The sequence below is a fragment of the Heloderma suspectum genome, chromosome 7, assembly GCF_057233095.1.
Source record: "Heloderma suspectum isolate Gila_16-S chromosome 7, 16-S_ref, whole genome shotgun sequence".
NCBI classification, from domain to species: domain Eukaryota; kingdom Metazoa; phylum Chordata; class Lepidosauria; order Squamata; family Helodermatidae; genus Heloderma; species Heloderma suspectum.
The window spans coordinates 55,281,576-55,303,674 of record NC_139464.1 but is presented as its reverse complement, the minus strand read 5'-3'; the positions used below and the strand labels follow the sequence as shown (position 1 = coordinate 55,303,674).

General features: G+C 41.8%; 1 protein-coding gene across 1 annotated transcript; it reads left to right on the top strand.

Annotated features, from left to right (window-relative positions):
* Positions 1-4,125: 4,125 nt before the first annotated feature.
* Positions 4,126-21,399, top strand: LOC146339820 (uncharacterized). Its single transcript, XM_084811774.1, has 5 exons — positions 4,126-4,177; positions 6,241-6,396; positions 8,278-8,332; positions 16,050-16,152; positions 20,995-21,399. Exons 1-4 carry the CDS (start codon positions 4,127-4,129, stop codon positions 16,088-16,090), a joined length of 303 nt encoding a protein of 100 aa, XP_084667900.1. The 5' UTR covers position 4,126; the 3' UTR covers positions 16,091-16,152; positions 20,995-21,399.
* Positions 21,400-22,099: the final 700 nt, after the last annotated feature.

Sequence of the window (22,099 nt, the reverse complement as noted above, 5' to 3'; positions counted from 1 at the left end):
ATATTTTGATAGGAAAAGAGAAGGAGGAAAATGGATGAGGACTCCAAGCTAAAGGAACAGAAGCAGAAAAATAATAATAACTGGAATGATTTTTTAAAAAGGAAAATAATGTTGATTACAAATTAAAAATATGCCAGTTGATGCCTTCAAGCTTGGGTAGTGCTGATAGGAGTGAAGAACAGGTCCAGACCTGAGAGACAGAGCTTTTCTACACAAGGCTGTTAATTGGCTATATCTACTTTCATTTTCATCACAGAATTGAGATCCGAGCACTACATAGGTGCATTTCTATTTCTGCTTTTCCACTACATAACCTCTAGGTGGCACTGTGGTATAACAGAATAGTACAAATACACAAGAGGAAATCACACTTTCTTTAGCTTTCACAATTAAATACTGCATTTTCCCTGCTCAAAAAAAAACCTTCTTAAAGTGCTTGTTACATACAGAGATAAAACTGGAGGGTCATGATGTTTTCTAAAGAACCTGTAAACAACTGTAAGTAGGGAATGACAAGCACATGGTAAATGTCTCATACAGAAAAGTCCACAGTGCAGTTGCTGTGTGTGGAAGATTGTCATTCACTGAAAGACTATGTTCTGTGCTCAACAAAGAAAAGAGATTGTATCTAACAGCAGAGATGGATCAACCCATCCATTTCAGTTTCTTTTTTTTCCCAATCTTAAGTTTGGTTTTCCCAAACATTGAGAATTATTTTTAAACAGTTTGCATAAAAATTCATTGATTTTTTGTGCACATTTTCCCAACACAAGCAGTTTTGTATGTAATTTTGCCTAATATACACATTTTTGAAAGCAATTTCCTAATATAATTTGAACATTATTTTCACTACTGTATGCATGTGTGCACACATTTTGCTAATATGCCCGTTGCTTTTACACATATTTTGATTGGAGAACTCCATTGCAAAATTCAGTGCTGCTGATTTTGAAGGACCACCGAGTTTTGGTTCATGCATTGGTTTGAAAGTGTGAAATTAAGTAAGTTCTCATTAAAATATGAGCGGAATGAATTTCTTCCCCAGAGCCAATTTCTACTTTTCATCTTTCAAGTTTCAAACTCTGCAAATCTATTTGGATCTACATTCCATAGGTCTTATCCAGATGATCAATTCAAAGCAAACCCCCCTGTCTAGATTATATTCTTCATGACAATATTGTAGCATCCAGTCCAGCCATAGCATATAGATGAGGGATGGCCTTGCTGTGGGAATAGTGGTGATGGTGGTGGGGCTGCAGAGGGAGAGGAGGACAGGGAATAGACAAGCTGCCATTTCCCTTTAGCTATTTAAAGGGACTAGGGTGTGTCACTCAATTTCAACTTAGCAATGTGTCCAATTTAAGCTGAAAGAAAACACCCTAGGTAAAACTGGCAAGAGACTTCTCCCTATGTTGCCTTGTGACTAGCCAATTTCTGTTCCCATGAATGTCCTTTCTTTACAAGTTGATTGCTGAAGTTAATTTCATACCACAATGTGGCACAGTCATGGGAGAAAGTTGTATCACTAGTCACCACCAGCAATGTCACCAGCACTACCCAATGCCATGAATATCACATAAACAGACAATGTTCCAAGAGAAAGTGATAGGGATGTACGAAAGTCACTTACCTTTTCGCAGGGGTGATTCATGGTGGGAGGCACTCCGCACCTCCCCCCGAAATCCTAACCTGGCCGGCTCCGCTCTGCAGCAACTTGGCGGAGCCGCCAGCCAGGTGCATTCGCAGGCATGTGGAGCCTGCAGACGCAAATGGTTGCAGCTACAGTGGCCGCCATTTGCTTTCCTGTTTTTGGCCATGATAGGCCACGTAAATATTTACGTAGCCTATCATGGCAAAAAACAGGAACGCAAATGGCGGCAGCTACGGTGGCTGCCATTTGCCTTCCCTTTTTTTCCCCATGATAGGCTACGTAAATATTTACGTAGCCTATCACGGCCTCCGCAGGGACGCAAATGGCGTCCCTGCATTAGCCATGATAGGCTACATAAGTATTTATGTAGCCTATCACGGCCTAAATGGGGAAGTGCATGGCGGGCGCAGATGCGGCCGCCATTCGCAAAGTAGCGTGAATGGCACCAGGTAAGTGCTCCGTTTTGCGTGCCTTTCGCGGGGTGTTGGGGATGGGGGCTTCGTTCCACCTTGGATTTCAGGGGGCCGAATGCACTGGCATTCGGCCTCACTGAGATCCATGGCAGAATTCTCTGACATCCCTAGAAAGTGATGTTGTTACTCACAGAAAGAATAAAATTTACCAGCATGACAATAGCAGACTAAACGCATATTGGAATGAGGCTAACCCGTGCATTGTACACTTGGGCATCACAGAATTTGTTCCCCTAGCCCCCTAATACTGTTCATTTGGGGTAAGTCTGATATTTTACCAGCAGTAGTGCAGAAATACTTTGTAGAAATAACACCCTTCTTGCGTTTGCCACCTCAAGACTCCTTAAGCATTATCTTGTCCTGAGTGGAGCACAGCTTGTCAGATAAACTGAATGAAGGGAGTAGCATGAAAAACACAAGCAGGAACATATACTTAAGCTGTTGATTAGCCTGTGACAAGCATGGAAGGTGGCTACATATGAAATGAAAACTTCAACTACAAATGAAGTTTTTGAATGCCAGTGTTCTTACTGTTATATATTTTATATTCTCTTGGGTTGTTTGTTTAGTGGAGAGGCAATTCATTAAATGCAGTCATTCAACAGAAGTGATGTACTGATTTAAATTTGGCCAGAAAATTTGATGTTTTTTACAAGATCAAAGTTAGAAAAAAAAAATCACTGGAATGGTTTTACAAAAACATACTTGGATTAAATATCAGCCAATTAAGGCTAGTTACCTTGCTTGTTTGTGGAGGAGCAGAGTTAGCATCAAAGATAGATGGGATTGCAATGTGACTATAGCCACTTTCCAGGCCTGTAGCCAGCTTAAAAGTTGGGGGGGAGGGCATGCCAAAAAAGCAGAGGCGCAGTTCATCTGGTTTGCAGACCTTTTAAAGACAAAACTGTTATTAAAATTGTTTGTAAGAAAATTTAGGGGGGCCGGGCACCCCATAGCCTACCCCTGACTATGGGTCTGCCACTTTCTCTTGGTATGTTAGCATCTCAGATTATGGTAAGTCTATAACCTCTTATTTTAAAGGACCTTCCCTTATTGCAGGATATTAAAAGCTCCATACAAAAAAAAAAAAAATCCCTTACTTCAGAATAATCTCTTCCAATAAAACATAACGTACATTCCTTATCAGACTCCCACAGTTCCAGATTTCGTATTGCTTCTGGCTTTTTGATTAGGCTACACTGCTTCCCTTCAGATATGCTTAACTTTAAGAAAAAGCAACCCCCTCTCTGTATGTCTGTGTACACATACACATATATACATATACAAGGAATTCAATAATATAATATGCTTTGCCAAACAGAGTCCTAAACTGGTGCCATTGGGACACATTTGCCATTTTCCTCAATGTGTAAATTAAAGAACGTATGCCTTTATGTGAATTGCATCTATTTCATACTTTAGCTTTCTTTTAGTAATAAACACACAGGTTAAAAGCACTATGAATTAGTAACCTAATCTGTAGGGATGTACAAAACACCTACCTGGCTCCGTGCTGGGCAATCCATGGTGGGGGGAGGCGCTCTTCCCCTCCCCCAGAATCCTCAACGGGGGGGGGGAGGAGATCCGGTCTTCCCCCCCAGAATCCTGCCTGGCCAGCTCCACTCCGCAGCCAAGCCACGGAGCCGCCAGCCGGCTCTGGCCACCCGCAGCAGGACATCCAGCCGCTGGGCAGCCCTGCAGGAATGCAAATGGTGGCTGTCATAGCTGCTGCTATTTGCATCCCTGTATGGAGCCATGATAGGCTACGTAAATATTTACGTAGCCTATCACGGCAGGGGGGAAACACCCAGTGTACGCAAATGGCAGTAGTCACCGCCATTTGCGTATGCTGGTTTTTTTTTCCCCCCTGCTGTGATAGGCTACGTAAATACTTATGTAGCCTATCACGGCCTCTGCAGGGATGCAAATGGCATCCCTGCGTTAGCCGTGATAGGCTACGTAAGTATTTACGTAGCCTATCATGGCTATGAAGACGAAGCAAATGGCGGCCGCAGGACGGCCTCCATTTGCAAAGCAGCGCAGACGGGAGCAGGTAAGTCTTTTGAAAAGTGTCTTTTCATGTGATTTCTAAACTTATCTTATTGACTGGCATTACAAGATTCCAGCTGTACATACTAAACAAATGTGTGTGTCTGTGTGTGCGTGCATGCGTGTGTGTTGCCTGTTCACTATTCCAAATGCATAACTTGGGAATAATACTGAACATCAAAATGCAAACACATGAAAACATTATCTGTGTAGATCTCTGTAGAGATTGATATCGAGGCTTAGTTATCGTGCTCTAATTTTATTCCTTTCTGTGCTTGTGTTTTTTCTTAGAAAAAGGAACAGCCAGAAACATAATCTTTCTGACAATTTTTCTCTGCTAAAAGCTAGCAACAAAGGTTTCTCTAATACTCCAGATTATACTCAAGGGCTAAGATGCTTTTACAAAACACAGGGAACTGTTTGCTTTTATACTGCTGACGTTCATTTTCCTATCTTTCATTGTAAAACTGTCTGTGCCTGTGGGCATGTGTGTTTGGGCATGCTAAAAATAGAATGTGCAGCCTGACAACTGGCTTCCGATTGGCTAGCAGGAAAATCTGCCCATCCTATGGGAGCCATTGAGAACAAAAGCAATTCAGCCTGTGTATGTGTGAAGCGCTTTATATACATCAAACTGCTCCAGGCTGTACTAGAAATTATTTTAGTTGTGGTTTAGTGAGGTAATAAGGCAGCTCAGCCCTCTAAGAAGGCTGAGGACAAAGCAAAGGAGTAGCATCTACAAAAGACAAGTGTTTGCCTATGGAGGGCTGCATCCTGCATCGTTCCAGGAAGGAGGGGCGAAGTTCCAAAGGATTTTACAAAATACAATTATGAACAAAGGGCTTCTATTGATTCCCTGCATTTCCCCCCTTCAAACATGTTCAGGATCATTGCATGTTACTTCTTTGCATCATCCTAAGACCATGAATTTTATCTATGGTTGGTTTGTTTGTTTGTTTGTTTGAATGTAGCTACCTTATAACATTCGTGACTTGATGCCATGCTGTGAATTGTGTTTTGTGACCTATATATATATATATATATATATATATATATATATTAGTAACTGTGGCAGTCTGAAGTCCCTACAGGATAGCCCATTCAATTTGCAGATGTAATAAGTGTCAACTACATTACTGACATTGTTCCGCTAGAGGCCACTGTTACACAGCAGAAAAACCTTCATGCTGATGCTATGCTATTGCATCCAGAACCATGAAATTCTACAGCTGCTAATGTTTCAACAGTTTGTGATTGTTCTTAGATGTATTATGTTAAAGAACTAAGTCGTAGTGCTTTTGCTCATCAAATTCCCACAGAACTGTTGCCAGCAGCAGATTTATCATATTGTGGAAACAACATTGGGGAAGACTAATGTGAACTGGAATTTTTCCTTGTATATGCAAACCAGATCCTATCAGGAAGCAACTGCCACAAGCTTACCAATTCTGGCTGGCAGACCTGTCAGGCCTACTGGGTAATCTGTAGGGATGTCAGAGAATTCCGCAACGGATCTCGGTGAGGCCAAATGCCAGTGCATTTGGCCCCCCGAAATCCATCGCGGAACGGCCTGCCACCCCCCGCCCCCCGCGGATCCCCCCTGGGACGAGACTTACCTGGGGCAGATGTTTTGGACGGCGGCGGCTCCGGCAGTGGCAGCAGCTGGTCTTCCGACTGGCTGCCACCGCCACCATTTGCAGTCTGTGTTTTTTTTCTCCCCCCCCCCCAGACGTGATAGGCTACGTCAAGACTTACATAGCCTATCACATCTGGGTAAAAAAACAAAACATGTACGCAAATGGCGGCGGCTATGGCCACCGCCATTTGCGTTCCTTATTTTTCGCCGTCTTAGTCTACGTACATATTTACGTAGACTAAGACGAAGACAAGAAAGGGGAATGCAAATAGAGTACTGGGCGCTATTTGCATTCCCCTTTCTTGTTTTTGTCTTAGTCTACGTAAATATTTATGTAGACTAAGACGGCGAAAAATAAGGAACGCAAATGGCGGCGGCCATAGCCGCCTCCATTTGCATATGCGTTGTTTTTGTTTGTTTGTTTTACCCAGAGCCCTCTGCGGCTGGGAATCCGGCTGTGGACGGCCCTGGCCTGGGCCTGGCCAGCTGCTCCGTGGAGCAGCCGCGGAGCACAGCCGGCCATCAAAGATTCTGGGGGGGAGGACCGGATCGCCTCCCCCCCCACCATGAACAGAATCCACGAAAAGGTAAGTGACTTTCGTACATCCCTAGTAATCTGCCGGATTTCTAAAGACTGCCGGATTTCTCAGGGCTGGCCAGGTGAGATGGGATGATGCAATTCCATTCTTAAATGAGACTGGTCAAAATAGCCAAGGTCTAAGAGGCGGTAGTGGCAAAGTTATCCACAGAGGGAGAATAAACTGAAGACAGGGCTGTGGTGGGGGAAATCAGGCATCACAGGCTGTACCTTCGAGGTCAGCCATATATGTTTTTTCTTGTTCCTCTTTGCCCTCTGTTAAATATCTCAAACCATAACTTCTCAGACCCTAATGGAATTTTCCTCCCTTTAAAAAGTTGCTTCCAGGAGTTACAGTTCTGACATTACTACCTCTGTTCTTTCAATTTCTGTTTCTTTTGATCAGGGTGAAGGGGGCAACCTCTTCCAACAAGAAACTGGGAAAGGTGGCAATGGATCAAAGAAGGCTGAAATTGAAAGGGGGTGGGTTCTGTATGAGATACAGCAACAGCAACAGAGAGACAGGAGCCCCATAATATGATAACAATTCCCTAGCCACACTCCCTACTTCCAAGACTTGGTGGAATAGAATTGTAACCACTGCTTTGTGGAAGAACTGGATTTTCCCAGCAAGAGCTAGAAAGATGCTTTTCTCTATAGCTGACACACTAACTAGGGGAATTCTCTACAATAACTTAATTACCAGCACCCATTCCCTGCACAAAGGAGCAAAAGACACAAAAGCAGGGCCAGTGGTCTAACCACTAGCTACTGTGAGGCAGACAGCAAACCCTTGGTATAATTAAGGAGAGCAAATAATCTATTCTATAGTTTATTGTTATATTTTACTGGGTTTTTCCAAGCCCTTTTGGATATTTCTCAGAAAAGGTCCAGTTGCTCAGGGAACTTCCCCAGTGCCATCAGACCTCTCCTCTGCCAATTTCCTTCTGCTCCAGCCCCCTATTGCAGGTACATGAGGCGGGGCTGGCCCAAAATATTTTGTTGACTGACACAAAGACAAAATGGCACCTCCAGCCCAATTCCATGTACAAAAGCCAACCAGGCTTGCAATTCAATCTTATTTCGACATTGGTAACTGGACCGCATCTTCTACTGCATCTGAGGACAGTAGGGTCACTTAGGAAGTGCAGAACAGGTCATGGGGCATATAGAGTTCTATCCATTCCATGCTCCACAGCCACCTGAATCAGCTGCCTCATTCTGCCTCATGATAGGGCCAGCCCTGGCAGGAGAGAGAATGGCAGCTGAGAGTTTGCAAAACTGGAGGACCCTCTCTAATGATTCTGAGTATGCTCACACTTCCCATTGTCCTGAGGAGCTCTGAGAAGCATGGTTTGTTTATTCCCCCTGGTCAGTGAGTAAAAAAGGAATTAACAAAAACCCTACACTTGCCAGAATTCACATCTCGTAAGAACAGCTTATAAAGTGAGTTCAGTTTTAGCCTGAACTACTATTTTCCTTTCCCCTTATCTCAACTTGGTAACTTTGTAAAAGGTTGGGAAGGGGGAATTTGAAAGTTGAAGGGGCTGGCACTGGATACTTCTGCCCCCATTTCTGAAATTCTTCTCACTAATTTTTAATACTACCAGGACACCTTTTGAATTTTCACCCTGAGGAACCAAATGTCTTAGTTCATATCTGCTCTTAACTTTTCTCAAAGATCAGCACTAGGTGCAAAAAAGAGGCCAAATTGGTTATGTTCTGTAAACTCTGATTAAACTGGAGGAGGCAGTCTTCAGATTAAACTGGTTTTATCACCTGTACAAGATAACTGCCTGCAAGATAACAGGCCAAGCTTTCTTTTAGCTCTTCTGTCTTCGAACCAGCTGGAACTGCTTCTGTGTTGTAACATAAACCTTTCCTTCTTAAGGGACAGTTTACTACTGAACACATCACTGTGCACATTGCACATTTTGGACATCTTGGTAAGTCTGGAGTCTCGAGAATCTTTGGAGGTTGTACTGATTTTGCAACCAGATACTGGGGCACATCTTACATCTACTGTATTTATTTATTTAATAAATTGATAGACTGATTATATCTAAAAAGACATCTCAAAGCAGTTTACAACATAAAAAGTTTAAATTTAAGTGTGATGATAATATATATGGTTAATAATAAATGAGTGTGTCTCATAAACATTTAGCAACTGAACATGAAGTTTACTAAGATGAAGCTCTCCATTTCAGCTATGATGGGATCAGGCATTCTGGATTAAATTTTATACCTTTTTTCAAGCAAAAATACTAAGCTTTTAATATATCATGGATATGGACAATTAAATTGGATTTTTGATATTATATAACTGAGCTAATATGCAAAACGAGAAGACTGACATTTAGAAGTAATGTTGGCAAGAGAAATCATTCAGTCTTGGTTGAGTAAAATATTTAAGCAGAAGCATACTTTGCTCAACTGAGGTCTTTGAATCTGTTATGGAACACTTATTTCAATGGGGTATATAACTGAAGAGCTTAAACAGTGGATGATGACAGATGAACTCTATCACTGAATTCCACACATTTGTAAGTGCTTCTAGGAATAAGGCTTTCCTGGGTGAAATCAGACTTACTAAAATATAAATTGTGACATTTGTTTGAACACACATTTGTTCAAGGCAGAGAATGTATGTTAGTTAGGGCTGTGCCTCGCTTCAGTGCCGAATTCCAATCCTAAAGTGAATTGGGGTGCTTTGGGGGTGCCACGGTGTGAACTGAAGCAAATCAGACCAGCACCAAGGTGCTCCAAAGCAAAGTGGGTCACCGACAAAGCCCCTCGGTCCACCTCTGAGATTTGGAGCTATTTGATGCCTTCTGAAGCCCAGACAACCTGTCTCCAAAATGTGTTAACTTGAGAAAGATCAGGGAGGGGGAGAGGAGGAGGGAGTGAGCTTTGGCAAATGGCAACTGTAGTTGCCAATTTAGGGCTGAACATAACCTAGCAGTCTCCAATCAGTGACAGTGGTGGACTGGAGTGGGGGGATAGTGGATATATTGGAGGGAAAAAAGCCTGTATTTGTTCATTGCAAGAGAGAGCTCTGGTGGTGTTACTGGAGAGAGCTCTGAAGTTATTTGGCTAGATGTGTCTGTGCGTGTGTGCGCGCGTGCACATGCACATGTTGGACTCTTTCCCACTCTTTCTTCATAGTTTTCTAGTTAGATCCTTTAAAAAAATCTATCTATCTATCCTTTCCTTTCCTTGTTCTTGGCTCCCCCCCTTCCCATTTTTGAACTCTACATCTTTTCCCTAAAAAAATAAAAAAATAAACCCTTTTCTTTGCTTGTAGGTAGTTCTGTATTTGCTTTGCTTTTCCTCTTGTGTGTCTCTGTGTGTGTGCTTGCGTTGTGATCAAGCAAAGAACTACATCCACATTTCAAAATACTGTGGGCAAAGCACTACATCTATTATTTAAATAATACTCCACTGTGTGGCAAAGCAAGCCAGCCCAATGTGGCATCTTCAGGGTCTTGAATCTGTTGCAGATTTCTCCAACATCCCTGCTGCTACAATAAAACAGAGTAATTGAGAGAGAATTAGAAGGAAGTTATATGGATTTAGCAAAGATGGATCTTGGCACATTAAGCTGACCAGACTTTAAAAATCCTGCATGAATCAACCATCTCTTAAGTCCAAGATGGCAAATTGGCAGTCCATAGCCTGGATGCCAACTTTATCTGGCCCCAAATTACCAAATTTAGTAGTACTCATGGAGAGGGGTTATTTGCACTTCAAAGAAACCTACAGAAGAGATTATGGATAGTGACTTCCTCCTAATCACTGCTTAAACACCTAACTTCTCTGACTATCCCTTTATGACTTTTCTGAGAACAGCACATGTTATCTGTGCCTAGCACAAAAACCACTGGGCCAAACTGTCTGAACTTTGGCAGGTTGAATCCCTTCCATGGGCACTGAGAGATCCCCAAATTTCATATACTTCTGTGGAAACAGAAGAATTTCATATACTTCAAGTTATAGCTCTTGGCTTTGAGAGTTTTTGTTGAAAAAAATCAAATTTTACCTGCACCAAGCCTGAAGTCACTTGGATTGCTGCTCTGAATGTTTGCTGCTCTGGTTGTCTCTTTCTCTCCATCCCCCACATCCATACAGTTCTATATTCAGATGTGTTGGACTATATCTCCCATTACCCCCAGCCAGCACGGTGACTGCACTATTTGTAGTGTGGCACATCAGGAGGGCTCCAAGTTGGGAAAGCCTAATTTAAAAACCTATTCTGTAATCTTTGCTCTACCTTGCTTCATTTTTACACCAAGACCGTTTTGCTTGGGGCCTTAATTATCTAGCAGTCTTTGAAACAATTGCCTAATTATGTTTATATACATGTGTGTGTGTGTGTGTGTGTGTGTATATATGTCATTTTAACTGGGGCACTGAAAAAATCCATCAGCTGAAGTATGAGGAAGTATTAAAAATAATGTAATGGAAAGAGGAAAAGATTGGGGTGGGGAAAGCAGAGGGAGATTCTGATGCCTGAAAGTAAAATTGAAAATAAATAGGGAGAGATCACTTGATCCTGATAAGCTTTTAGGTACACAAATAAGAACAATAACGTGGTAAATGGGAAAGACTTACCACAGAGGAGGGCCTTAGATGCTGAGCGTAGTATCGGGGTAGGTTCGTGTTGGGAGAGGTGCTCCGTCAGGTATTGTGGTCCCAAGCCATGTAAGGCTTTATAGGTTAAAACCAGCACCTTGAATTGGGCTCAGAAACATACAAATAGAAAAGCCCATGTCTTTATTCCATCAGGCCTTTGACATATGAATTGTTCTGTTTCTGAAGATGGATTTTATTGGTTAGGTGCTATTTTATTGTTCTGTTTTTATTTGTGTTTTTAAGTTATTTGTTTTTTATATTATATATTAAGATTTTGTTTTAAATCTGTATTTTATAGTTAGCCATGCCATTTTGGGGTGAAAGGGTGATATATAAAGTAAATAACTAAACAAATAAACCAGGCAGTGCATTTATTTCTGTCATTTTAACAATGAGGTAGCAAAAAGCACTATGAAAATGCATAGGGATCATGGCCATTAAAAGTATTCAGATATATTTTCAGAAATCAATAATTTAAAATGAAAATGCCACTCTGTTTTTTCCCCCTTCATACTCAAATAAACGTGTCTTTCTACCCTGGTAAATCATACATTGAATTCTGCATTTGCATTTTTAACCAATCCAGTTTTTCTTTTTGTCCTCATTAAACTGTCTTCATTGTCAGAATTCTATAAACATGTCACAAATAATTTAAAGCCTGTCAAAAGGACAATTTGAGATTCATTATTGATCAAGACCCTGTCTCCTCAAAAGAAGGCTATCATTTTCACGGCAGTCAGAAGACACGTTTCTTTGATGAAGACGCTTGGCCTTAGTCCAGCTATTGATATTTCTAAGTGATTAAATCTGACCTCAGTGTTGTCTGCCACACCAAGAACTCCTATTACATGTGCCAGCTTTAAGTAATGTCATTGGCTTTGGCAATGGCCTGCCTTTGATTGACAGAGCTTGCTGCTTTTAACTGAAAGACTCCACAGCTTATAAGCATGCAATACTGGAATCAATTTGTCTAATGAAGAGAGAGATGTTTGCAGAAGCCTCTGGCTTCTCCAGCAGAAGAAGGGGTTAAAAAACAGTGCCCATGATCCAAATCAGGCTGTCTTTACCCATGAAAAAAGAAAATGGAAGGTCCAATCACAGATCTCTTGCCATCTGAAGTTGCACCCTCAATAGTATATATGTTGAGATATAAATAGCATGTAAAAGGCCAAATGTCCTCCAAAACAGAACTAGAACATTTTTCTAAAAATGGGAAGAAAATATCTCTAAGAGCTCTCCTGGGCAGGGAGTTCCGTCACTGGAACACCACTATTGATACAGCTTGAGATCTCACCACCAATTATATACCTCTCATGATTTCCTTCTGCTCACTTATCTGAAACATGGAAAGTAATTTATTCTCTGAACAGCACTCAAGGCGTACTTTTCCATAATAAGGGGATGGTTAGGAATCAGGCCTCTGGGGACTTACTTACAGATTAGCTAATGCTACCTGAAGCCATCAATAGCTTTTGAAGACCAGGCATCAAACCCCTTAGCTAGATATGCCTCTGCTATTGTCCACTCAAAGAGGTCCCTTCTGCTCTGTTCTGGTTCCTGTCCTCCTGTATCCTGGTCATTGCTACTGGGTAGGCCCTGTTTTGTGCATCCTGATAATCTGCCCTTGACTATTTCCCAATATCTGCATTTGTCCACTGCTTCATTGTATTCTTTAGGGGTACTCCTTGGCTTGAATACTTGGCTACCGACCCTTGCCTGGTTATTGATCCTTTTTCTACTTTGCTTCTATGGTCTGGTGACATAGTTACCTCTGATTAGTATATGAACTCCAGGCTACAATTCCCCCTTTTCCCCATTAGATCATAACATCTCTATCGTACAACACCCTCTTCTGTAAATGTCTTGGCTGTATTGTCAAGTGCTGACTGGGTCTTGAAAAAAAAAATATACTGCATTTTTCCCATGTACATATACTTTATATTTACCTTATATGAACATTCTTCCTCAAATCCCCCACTTTACTGTACTATTTAAATTTCCCAACATATTATAAAAACTAGAACTTGGATATCATTGCCCTGGCATGAATATGCAATTTGTCCAGGGACAATATGATGGTGTTGAGACCACAGACTTCGGGAGCAATCCTATGGCTGCTGGTCAGCAGCTAGGCGGCCATAGGATATCTGGTTTTCAATGAACCAGCCTCAGAGACCACACTCCAAGGTCAGTTCCTGGAGAACCTATGGAAAAGCCCCATGGATAAGGAGCACAGAGCGGCCAAAATGGGGCATGCTGGGGGCGTGCTGGGGCGGGGAGGGTGGAAATGCCTCTACAACACATCCAATGTGTCGTACGGAAGCTTCCTCCCTCGCTCAGCCCTCCCGCAGCTAGACGGCCACAATAGGCTGTCTAGCTGAAAATGCAGGGCAGGAGGAGTGTGGAGGGAACGATCCCCTCCATGCTTCTCCTGCCCTGCATTGGATAGGTGGTTGCCTCTGAGTTCAGAGGCGGCCGCCTATCCACATAGGATTGTACCTTTAATTGGTCTTTTTTTCCATTTCAAATAATAATCATCAAATTCTGTGGTAGTCATAGCTCAAGGTTTCTCTTCCTCCTTGACAATATACTATTCTATAACTTACCAGGCTTTCTGAACATTTACTTCTGCCTAATGAACTTCCATTTTGCTTGGCACTCCCCGCTCCATCCAGATTTAAACTATCAGTGTAATACACAGTATGCATTTGAGATCCAGTGGCCTAATGAACTACTTCAAAAAAGAGTAAAAAAATCTCACTCCATATTAGTTTATTAAAGTGTTTGTATTGTAAAACATGTATTTAGGTGCAACAATATTCAGTCTGGTATTTATTTGCCTTTTTAAGACTATCTTCTAACATTTAAAGAAAAACAAAACAAAATAAATATATTTCCAATTCTTCAGTATGCTACTTTTCTGCTGAAGAACTCCAATGGATATATAAACTGAATGAATACAAAACTCAAAGGCGAGCAGATAATTACATTGCTGTTGTCATATGGCCAACACACACATTAAAAACTGAAGTGTCTCATCCAACTTCATTTGCACATGCCTACACAATTTACTGTTTAAAAGTTTTTGCATCATGTTGGGCTATTTGGCCAAATGTTATTTTATAATGTGGTTAAAGGATTTTTTCTCAAAGACATTTCTTCCAAGTGTTATCATTAAGCCACAATAAAGCTTCTTAAGAACAAGTTAAATTATGCTATGTACAATCCCTCTCATTAAATCTGACTTCACATGAGTGCCTCACTTCAAAGACAGATCTCACATGAAGATCAGATGTATCATGAAGGAAGAAGACAGAAAAGATTTATATTGAGAGTTTATACCAGGAGGAGGGAAAGGTATTTCCACAACAATTTATAGGATACAGGTGAAAACAATAAGTCAACGCATCCTTAGGGCACTGTATACTAACACTTGGCAAATATTTAACTCAAAATAAAGGTGTACAAAGTCCCTTGCAGCTGCAGAGAACAGAATTTTAGAGCGAAATCCTATGCATGTTTAGAGAGAGAGAAAAGCCCTACAACTCCCAGCATTCCCCAGCCAGGCATACCAGCTGGGGAATGCTGGGAGTTATAGGATTTTTTGTCTGCCTAAACGTGCATAGGATCACAGCCTTAGGCTTTCAATAGCATAGACATCTTGCAGTGCATGTTAATTCAGAAGTAAGTCCCATGGAATTTGGTGGGGCTTTGGGCAGTAGCATAGCTACTGTAGCAAAGCATAGCATAGTGGACATTCAAGCAATGATAATCCTCCCAATATGCAGCTTCCTGGCAACTATTTTCTAACCGTAATTAGATTTTACAAGTATTTTATTTAGTTATGCATTTATTTCGTTATAAGAACCTAAGACGAGCTATGCTGGATCAGACTGAGGGTCCATCTCATCTAGCATTCTGTTCACACAGTGGCCAACCAGCTGTCAACCAGGAACCCACAAGCAGGACATGAGCGCAACAGCACCCTCCTGCCCATGTTCCCCAGCAACTGGTACACACAAGCTCACTGCCTTTGGTACTGGAGATAGCACATAGCCATCAAGACTAGTAGCCATTGATAGCCTTTTTCCTGCAGGAATTTATCTAACCCCCTTTTAAAGTCAACCAAATTGGTAGCCATTGCTACATGTTGTGGTAGCAAATTCCATAATTTAACTATGCACTGTGTGAAGAAAGACCTCCTTTTATCTGTCCTGAATCTCCCGCCAATCAGCTTCATAGGATGACCATTCATTCCCTGTTCTTCGGTCAGAAAGTCTTGCAGAGTGGCTTACTTATCAGTAAAAACAAGACAGTCCCTACCCTCAGACTTACAATCTAAAAAGACCTGACAGAAAAGTAAAAAGGGAGCCAGGAGCTGGGGGATAAGAAAACATAGTTAATGTTAGTTTAATTTGTGCAAAAAGCTGGTTTACACCTGTAGTTAGAGAGAAGCCATATTTCAGAGGAGGGGAACCTCCAATGCAGCCTGCAGAGGTTCTTCATCAGGCCTGCGGAGCTTTCCTGGAGGAATTCCCACAGTTATCTCCAATAACAGGTCAGAGATAACAGTGGAGGATGTGTGCAGGTGAGAAAATTGCCTGCTCAGTACCTTCCCCATTGGGAAAACTGCCGCATGGATGGAGTAGCCACGGGCCTTCTCCAATGGGAATGTCAGTGCCAGCTAGGCAAAGAGAAAAAGCAATTTGCTGCCAAATTTCACTGCACTGCTGAACTGTGGTGGTGGTTGAAATTTGGCAGCACAACATAATTGGCAGTAGTGCTGTGACAACACTGGATATTATTCCTTGATGGCACCAGATTACCTACCCCTGCTTTAGTCTCTACAATGCATCCACATTTTTTAAAAAAAGAAAAAGGCTAAATCAGGACAGTGTGTGCCAAGGCAGGACGCCCACTTAATGTGCCCTTTCCATATCTCCTACTTCTGTGGATAACACCTGGTTAATCACCATAGTGTGGATACTTATTAGGCAGTTCTCATATGTCCTGTTGCCTGTTTTTCAGTGATTACTGGGAGTTATTTTGGAGACTGCTATGAGCTGTGATTCAGCCACTGATGCTGAATCTTTGCTGAAGTCATACTGATGAGGTGAATTTCAGCCTAAAGGTATAATATATTCCTGCTGCAAATATCTGTGTTTGAGGTGGGGGTGGGGTTAGGGTGTCTCTACTAATACATAGTCAGATTGCTTTTCACCAGAACTTTTTACTCCCTTCCAAAGAGTTTCTGCCACTGCAGGCTTAAAAGGATAAAATTCTAGTTTTAAAACTCTATGGCATGAAGGGCCACAGCTCAGTAGTTGAGCACCTGCTTTGTATGCAGAACATCCAAGGTTCAGACCCTCAGATCTCCAGGTAGGGCTGGAAAAACACTTGCCTGAAACCCTGGAAAGCCTCTGCCAGTCAATGTCGACAGTATTAGGCTTGGAGGTCTGATGCAGTATAGGGCAGCTTCCTAAGTTCCTAGCCTTCAAGCTTTATGTCTACAGTACATCCATTCTTTTCAGTTTTTTGTTTGCAGTTCTTTTCAGGCTCCCTTGATGTACTGAGACTTGTTAAACTTGACCGGAAATACTGAAAGTGTTAAGCTGGGTTGATGATTGCAGGTCCTAAGCATAACATAAATCTGAATGTAGCACACATGCACTGGACTCTGCACACACTGTGGCATGTGGGGCATAGCATAGGGTCTCTCTGCTACCTTAGACACATGGCTCCTCTGCAGTGCAATGAAGACACATCTGACTGCAGAAGCCACAGCTTCTATAGAGACTGTTAGGCATCATCAACTTTGTTGTTGTTGTTCAGTCGTTAAGTCGTGTCCGACTCTTCGTGACCCCATGGACCATAGCATGCCAGGCCTTCCTGTCCTCCGCTCTCTCCCAGAGTGTGCCCAAGTCCATATTCATTGCATCGGTTATGCTTTCTAGCCATCTCATCCTCTGCCGTCCCCTTCTCCTTTTGCCTTCAATATCCTTCCCAGCATCAGGGTCTTTTCCAGGGAGTTTTCTCTTCGCATTTGGTGGCCAAAATATTTGAGCTTCAGCTTCAGTACCTGTCCTTCCAATGAGCAGTCAGGGTTGATTTCCTTTAGGATGGACTGATCTGACCACTTCGCAGTCCAGGGGACTCGTAAGAGTCTTCTCCAGCACCACAGTTCAAAAGCATCAATTCTTCGGTGCTCAGCCTTCCTTATAGTCGTCTCTCACAGCCATATGTTACTACTGGGAAAGCCATAGCTTTGATTATGTGGACCTTTGTCGGCAACGTGATGTCTCTGCTTCTTACTATGCTGTCTAGGTTTGCCATACCTTTCCTCCCAAGGAGCAAGCATCTTTTAATTTCATGGCTACAGCCACCGTCTGCGGTGATCTTGGAGCCCAAGAAAATAAAATCTGGCACTGCTTCCATTTCTTCCCCTTCTATATGCCAGGAAGTGATGGGGCCAGATGCCATGATCTTAGTTTTTTTAATGTTGAGTTTCAAACCAGTTTTTGCACTCTCCTCTTTCACCCTCAACAAGAGGCTCGTTAGATCCTCTTCGCTTTCTGCCATTAGGGTGGTATCGTCTGCGTATCTGAGGTTGTTGATCATTCTCCCGGCAATCTTAATTCCGACCTGTGATTCATCCAACCCGGTGTTTCTCATGATGTACTCTGCATATAAGTTAAATAAGCAGGGCGACAATATGAAGTCCTGTCGTACTCCTTTCCCAATTTTGAACCAATCGGTTGTTCCATGTCCAGTTCTTACTGTTGCTTCTTGACCCTCGTACAGGTTTCTCAGGAGACAGGTAAGGTAGTCTGGTACTCCCATCTCTTTAAGAATTTGCCATAGTTTGTTGTGATCCACACAATCAAAGGCTTTAGTGTAGTCAATGAAGCAGAAATAGTCATTTTTCTGGAATTCTCTTGCTTTCTCCATGATCCAGCGAATGTTGACGATTTGATCTTTAGTTCCTCTGCCTCTTCGGAACCCAGCTTGTACTTCTGGTAGTTCTCGGTTCACATACTGCTGAAGCCTAGCTTGTAGGATTTTGAGCATCACCTTGCTGGCATGTGAAATGAGCGCAATTGTACGGTAGTTTGAACACTCTTTGGCATTGCCCTTCTTTGGAATTGGAATGTAAACTGACCTTTTCCAGTCTTGTGTCCACTGTTGAGTGTTCCGAATTTGATGGCATATTGAGTGCAGCACTTTAACAGCATCATCTTTTAGGATTTTAAATAGCTCAGCTGGAATACTGTCATCTCCGCTAGCTTTGTTGTTAGTAATGCTTCCTAAGGCCCACTTGACTTCACTCTCGAGGATGTCCGGCTCAAGTTCAGTGACTGCACTATCATGGCTATCAGAGACATTAAGATCTTTCCTGTACAGTTCTTCTGTGTATTCTTTCCACCTCTTCTTAATCTCATCTGCTTCTGTTAGGTCCCTGCCTTCTTTGTCCTTTATCATGCCCGTCTTTGCACAAAACGTTCCCTTGAGATCTCCGATTTTCTTGAAAAGATCTCTAGTCTTTCCCATTCTGTTGTTTTCCTCAATTTCTTTGCATTGTTCATTTAAGAAGGCCTTCTTGTCTCTCCTTGCTATTCTCTGGAACTCTGCATTCAGTTGGATATATCTTCCCCTTTCTCCCTTGCTTTTCACTTCCCTTCTTTCCTCAGCTACTTGTAAAGCCTCCTCAGACAGCCACTTTGCTTTCTTGCATTTCTTTTTTGGGGGGATGGATTGAATTGCTGCCTCCTGAAAAATGTTACGGACCTCCATCCATAGTTCCTCAGGCACTCTGTCTATCAGGTCTAATCCCTTAAATCTATTCCTCACCTCCACTGTATATTCATAAGGGATATGATTTAGGTCATACCTGAATGATTTAGTGGTTTTCCCTAAGTTCTTCAATTTAAGCTGAAATTTTGCAAGAAGCAGCTCATGATCTGAGCCACAGTCAGCTCCAGGTCTTGTTTTTACTGACTGTATAGAGCTTCTCCATCTTTGGCTGCAAAGTATATAATCAATCTGATTTTGATATTGACCATCTGGTGATGTCCATGTGTAGAGTCGCCTCTTGTGCTGTTGGAAAAGCGTGTTTGCTATGATCAGCGTGTTCTCTTGGCAAAACTCTATGAGCCTTTGTCCTGCTTCATTTTGTACACAAAGGCCATGCTTGCCTGTTATCTCTGTGATTTCTTGACTTCCTACTTTAGCATTCCAATCTCCTATGATGAAGAGGATATCTTTTTTTGGTGTTAGTTCTTGAAGGTGTTTTCAGTCTTCATAGAACCGATCAACCTCAGCTTCTTCGGCCTCAGTGTTTGGGGCATAGACTTGAATTACTGTGATGTTGAATGGTTTGCCTTGGATTCGTACTGAGATCATTCTGTCGTTTTTGAGATTGTACCCCAGTACTGCTTTTCCCACCCTTTTGTTGACTATGAGTGCTACTCCATTTCTTCTAAGGGATTCTTGCCCACAGTTGTAGATAGAATGGTCACCTGAATTAAATTTGCCCATGCTTGTCCATTTTAGTTCGCTGATTCCCAAGATGTCGATGTTCAATCTTGCCATCTCATGTTTGACCACCTCCAGCTTACCTTGATTCATTGATCTGACATTCCAGGTTCCTAAACAATATTGTTCTTTACCGCATCGGATTTTCTTTTCACCACCAGACACATCCACAGCTGAGTGTCCTTTCGGCTTTGGCCCAGCCGCTTCACTCTTTCTGGCACTACTTGGAAATTCCCTCTGCTCTTCCCCAGTAGTATATTGGACACCTTCCGACCTGAGGGGCTCATCTTCCAGCGTCATCTCTTTTAGCCTTGTGATACGTTCCATGGGGTTTTCTTGGCAAGAATACTGGAGTGGGTTGCCATTTCCTTCTCCAGTGGACCACATTTTGTCAGAACTCTCCACCATGACCTGTCCATCTTGGGTGGCCCTGCACGGCATAGCTTATGGCTTCACTGAGTTACGCAAGCCCCTTCGCCACAACAAGGCAGTGAATCATCAACTTAGCTAGGTTTAATGAGGCCATGTGCATTGGGGAGACCTATGGATTCTGCTGAGTCCCTTCTCCCCAATTTAGGCAGAATTCAGGTAGAGAGAAATCAGGTGCCAAAATCTTGATACATGAATTTATCTGCAGAAGTCCTGCTCTATAATTTACCCACCCCACCCCCCTAATAGAACTGATGGTTCTTTATGCTGCCCACCACTTTGTAGAGAGCAGGCAAAGCCTAGAAGGGAAATTCGACATATAAATCCAAGCCCTTCATTATGTTTGCAAACTAAAATTCTTCAGTACAATCTGTGAGAGTGCTATATAATGGGGTTTGGGTGTCAGTTCAAGACTTTTTTGCTTGCTGAGGCATTTACTGTGGTTTAGTTTATTTTCTGATACTGATTTCTGATACTGATTTCACAGAGATTATATATTCTTTTTAATATTTATTGCCATAGGTCTCCTGGAAAACTATGACTGAGGGGGTGGGATATAAATATTGATAATAATTATAATTATTTAATGATATAATGTAAAGCAAGAAAACTACATAGGTCTACGCTATGGAGGCAAGGGATATTTAGAAACACAGTTGTACTAATAACCATAAACTTTAATATTTATGTTGCATGTGATTTAGAGTTTAATGTGTTTTCTAATCAGCATAACTTTTATATGTTTTGTGAACTTTGTAAATAATCAGATTCAATTATTTTTATTTAATTTTATGTTTTATTGTTTAGAATTTCTTGTCATCACATTTACAAATTTATTTACTTAATCACAAGAGCTAAAATTATTTCTTTATTTCAAATGGAAGCTTCTTATAATTATGTGAATTAAAATTAGACCACTGAGAAGCAACCCAAAGGTTCATGTTGAATACCTTGAGTATTAATAATATATATGGAAATAACTCACAATGATTTTTTTCTAAACTTTTAAAAGCAGGTCCATGCTTTCAAGAGAAATCTCTATACTGGACCAGCACTGACACTGAATGAGGTCAGTAATGCCATAAGAACACTAAGTGGGAACTTTAGCAGCAGCTGCAACTTAGTTCACAGCCTGTATTATTGTAGGATTCATTAGGAAACCTATCTGCTCCTCAAAGTAGCTGGAACACAGGACAAAAGAAAATGGAAAGACTTCTGATTTAATCAGCAGGTCTCAAATGTAGAGGAAGAAGCATATCAAAACAGTGCTCTAATCAGCTCAACAGTGATACAATGGCTAAAAGAAATACTAATGTCATGAACTTTTCCAGGCTGGAAATATTGAGAAAGCCGATTACAAGGGGCTGCTGTAATGCATGTGCTCCATTCTCATTTATAAAGGCTTCATTCATTTTACAAATTCTGCATATATTATTCATGGAAGCAGAAACTCAGTTTTGGATTCTTGTAACAGCCACGTGAGTAAGAGGGACTGTTGTTTTAAAAGCCCTTTGTAAAGGATAAAATGCAAAATGCTTTATACTCATTATCGTGTTCATTCTTGCAACAACCAGGTGAGTGATTCCAATCTTACGGATGGAAGACTGAGGCAGAAAAACAGCAAGGCGTCCCAAGGCCATCTAATCTGGATCTTACCCTGTATGAAGTTAGTGAACTATAGCATGTTCCTCATGCTTTCAGAATGTTAGATTGCTAAGAATTGTTATGGGTTGTATCCACTGGTGGCTGTGTGCTAGCAGAAAGCACTTCCATTCATGCAAATTGAAGCACCCAGTTCTCATCAACCCCTGCTTACTTAGAGGAGCCCTTCCTGCCATATCCATACTGTTCTAGATGGTTCCTCAACCCTCAAGAACCACAGGGGGATGCATTGGGTAGGGGGGATTGGTGAAAATTGAGGGTCCTGCCTTGCATAAGCAGAAGTGCTTTCTGCCAGTGGAAGACCACCATTGGATGCAATCATTGCAACAGTTGCAAATTTGGGTTGCAATAGTTATGACCTCATCTGCCTTTCCCACAACACAATAGTAATATATAGAATTCATTATTGCAAGATATTTAGATGGGCACTAGTTCAAATGGTTTTAAACTGGATT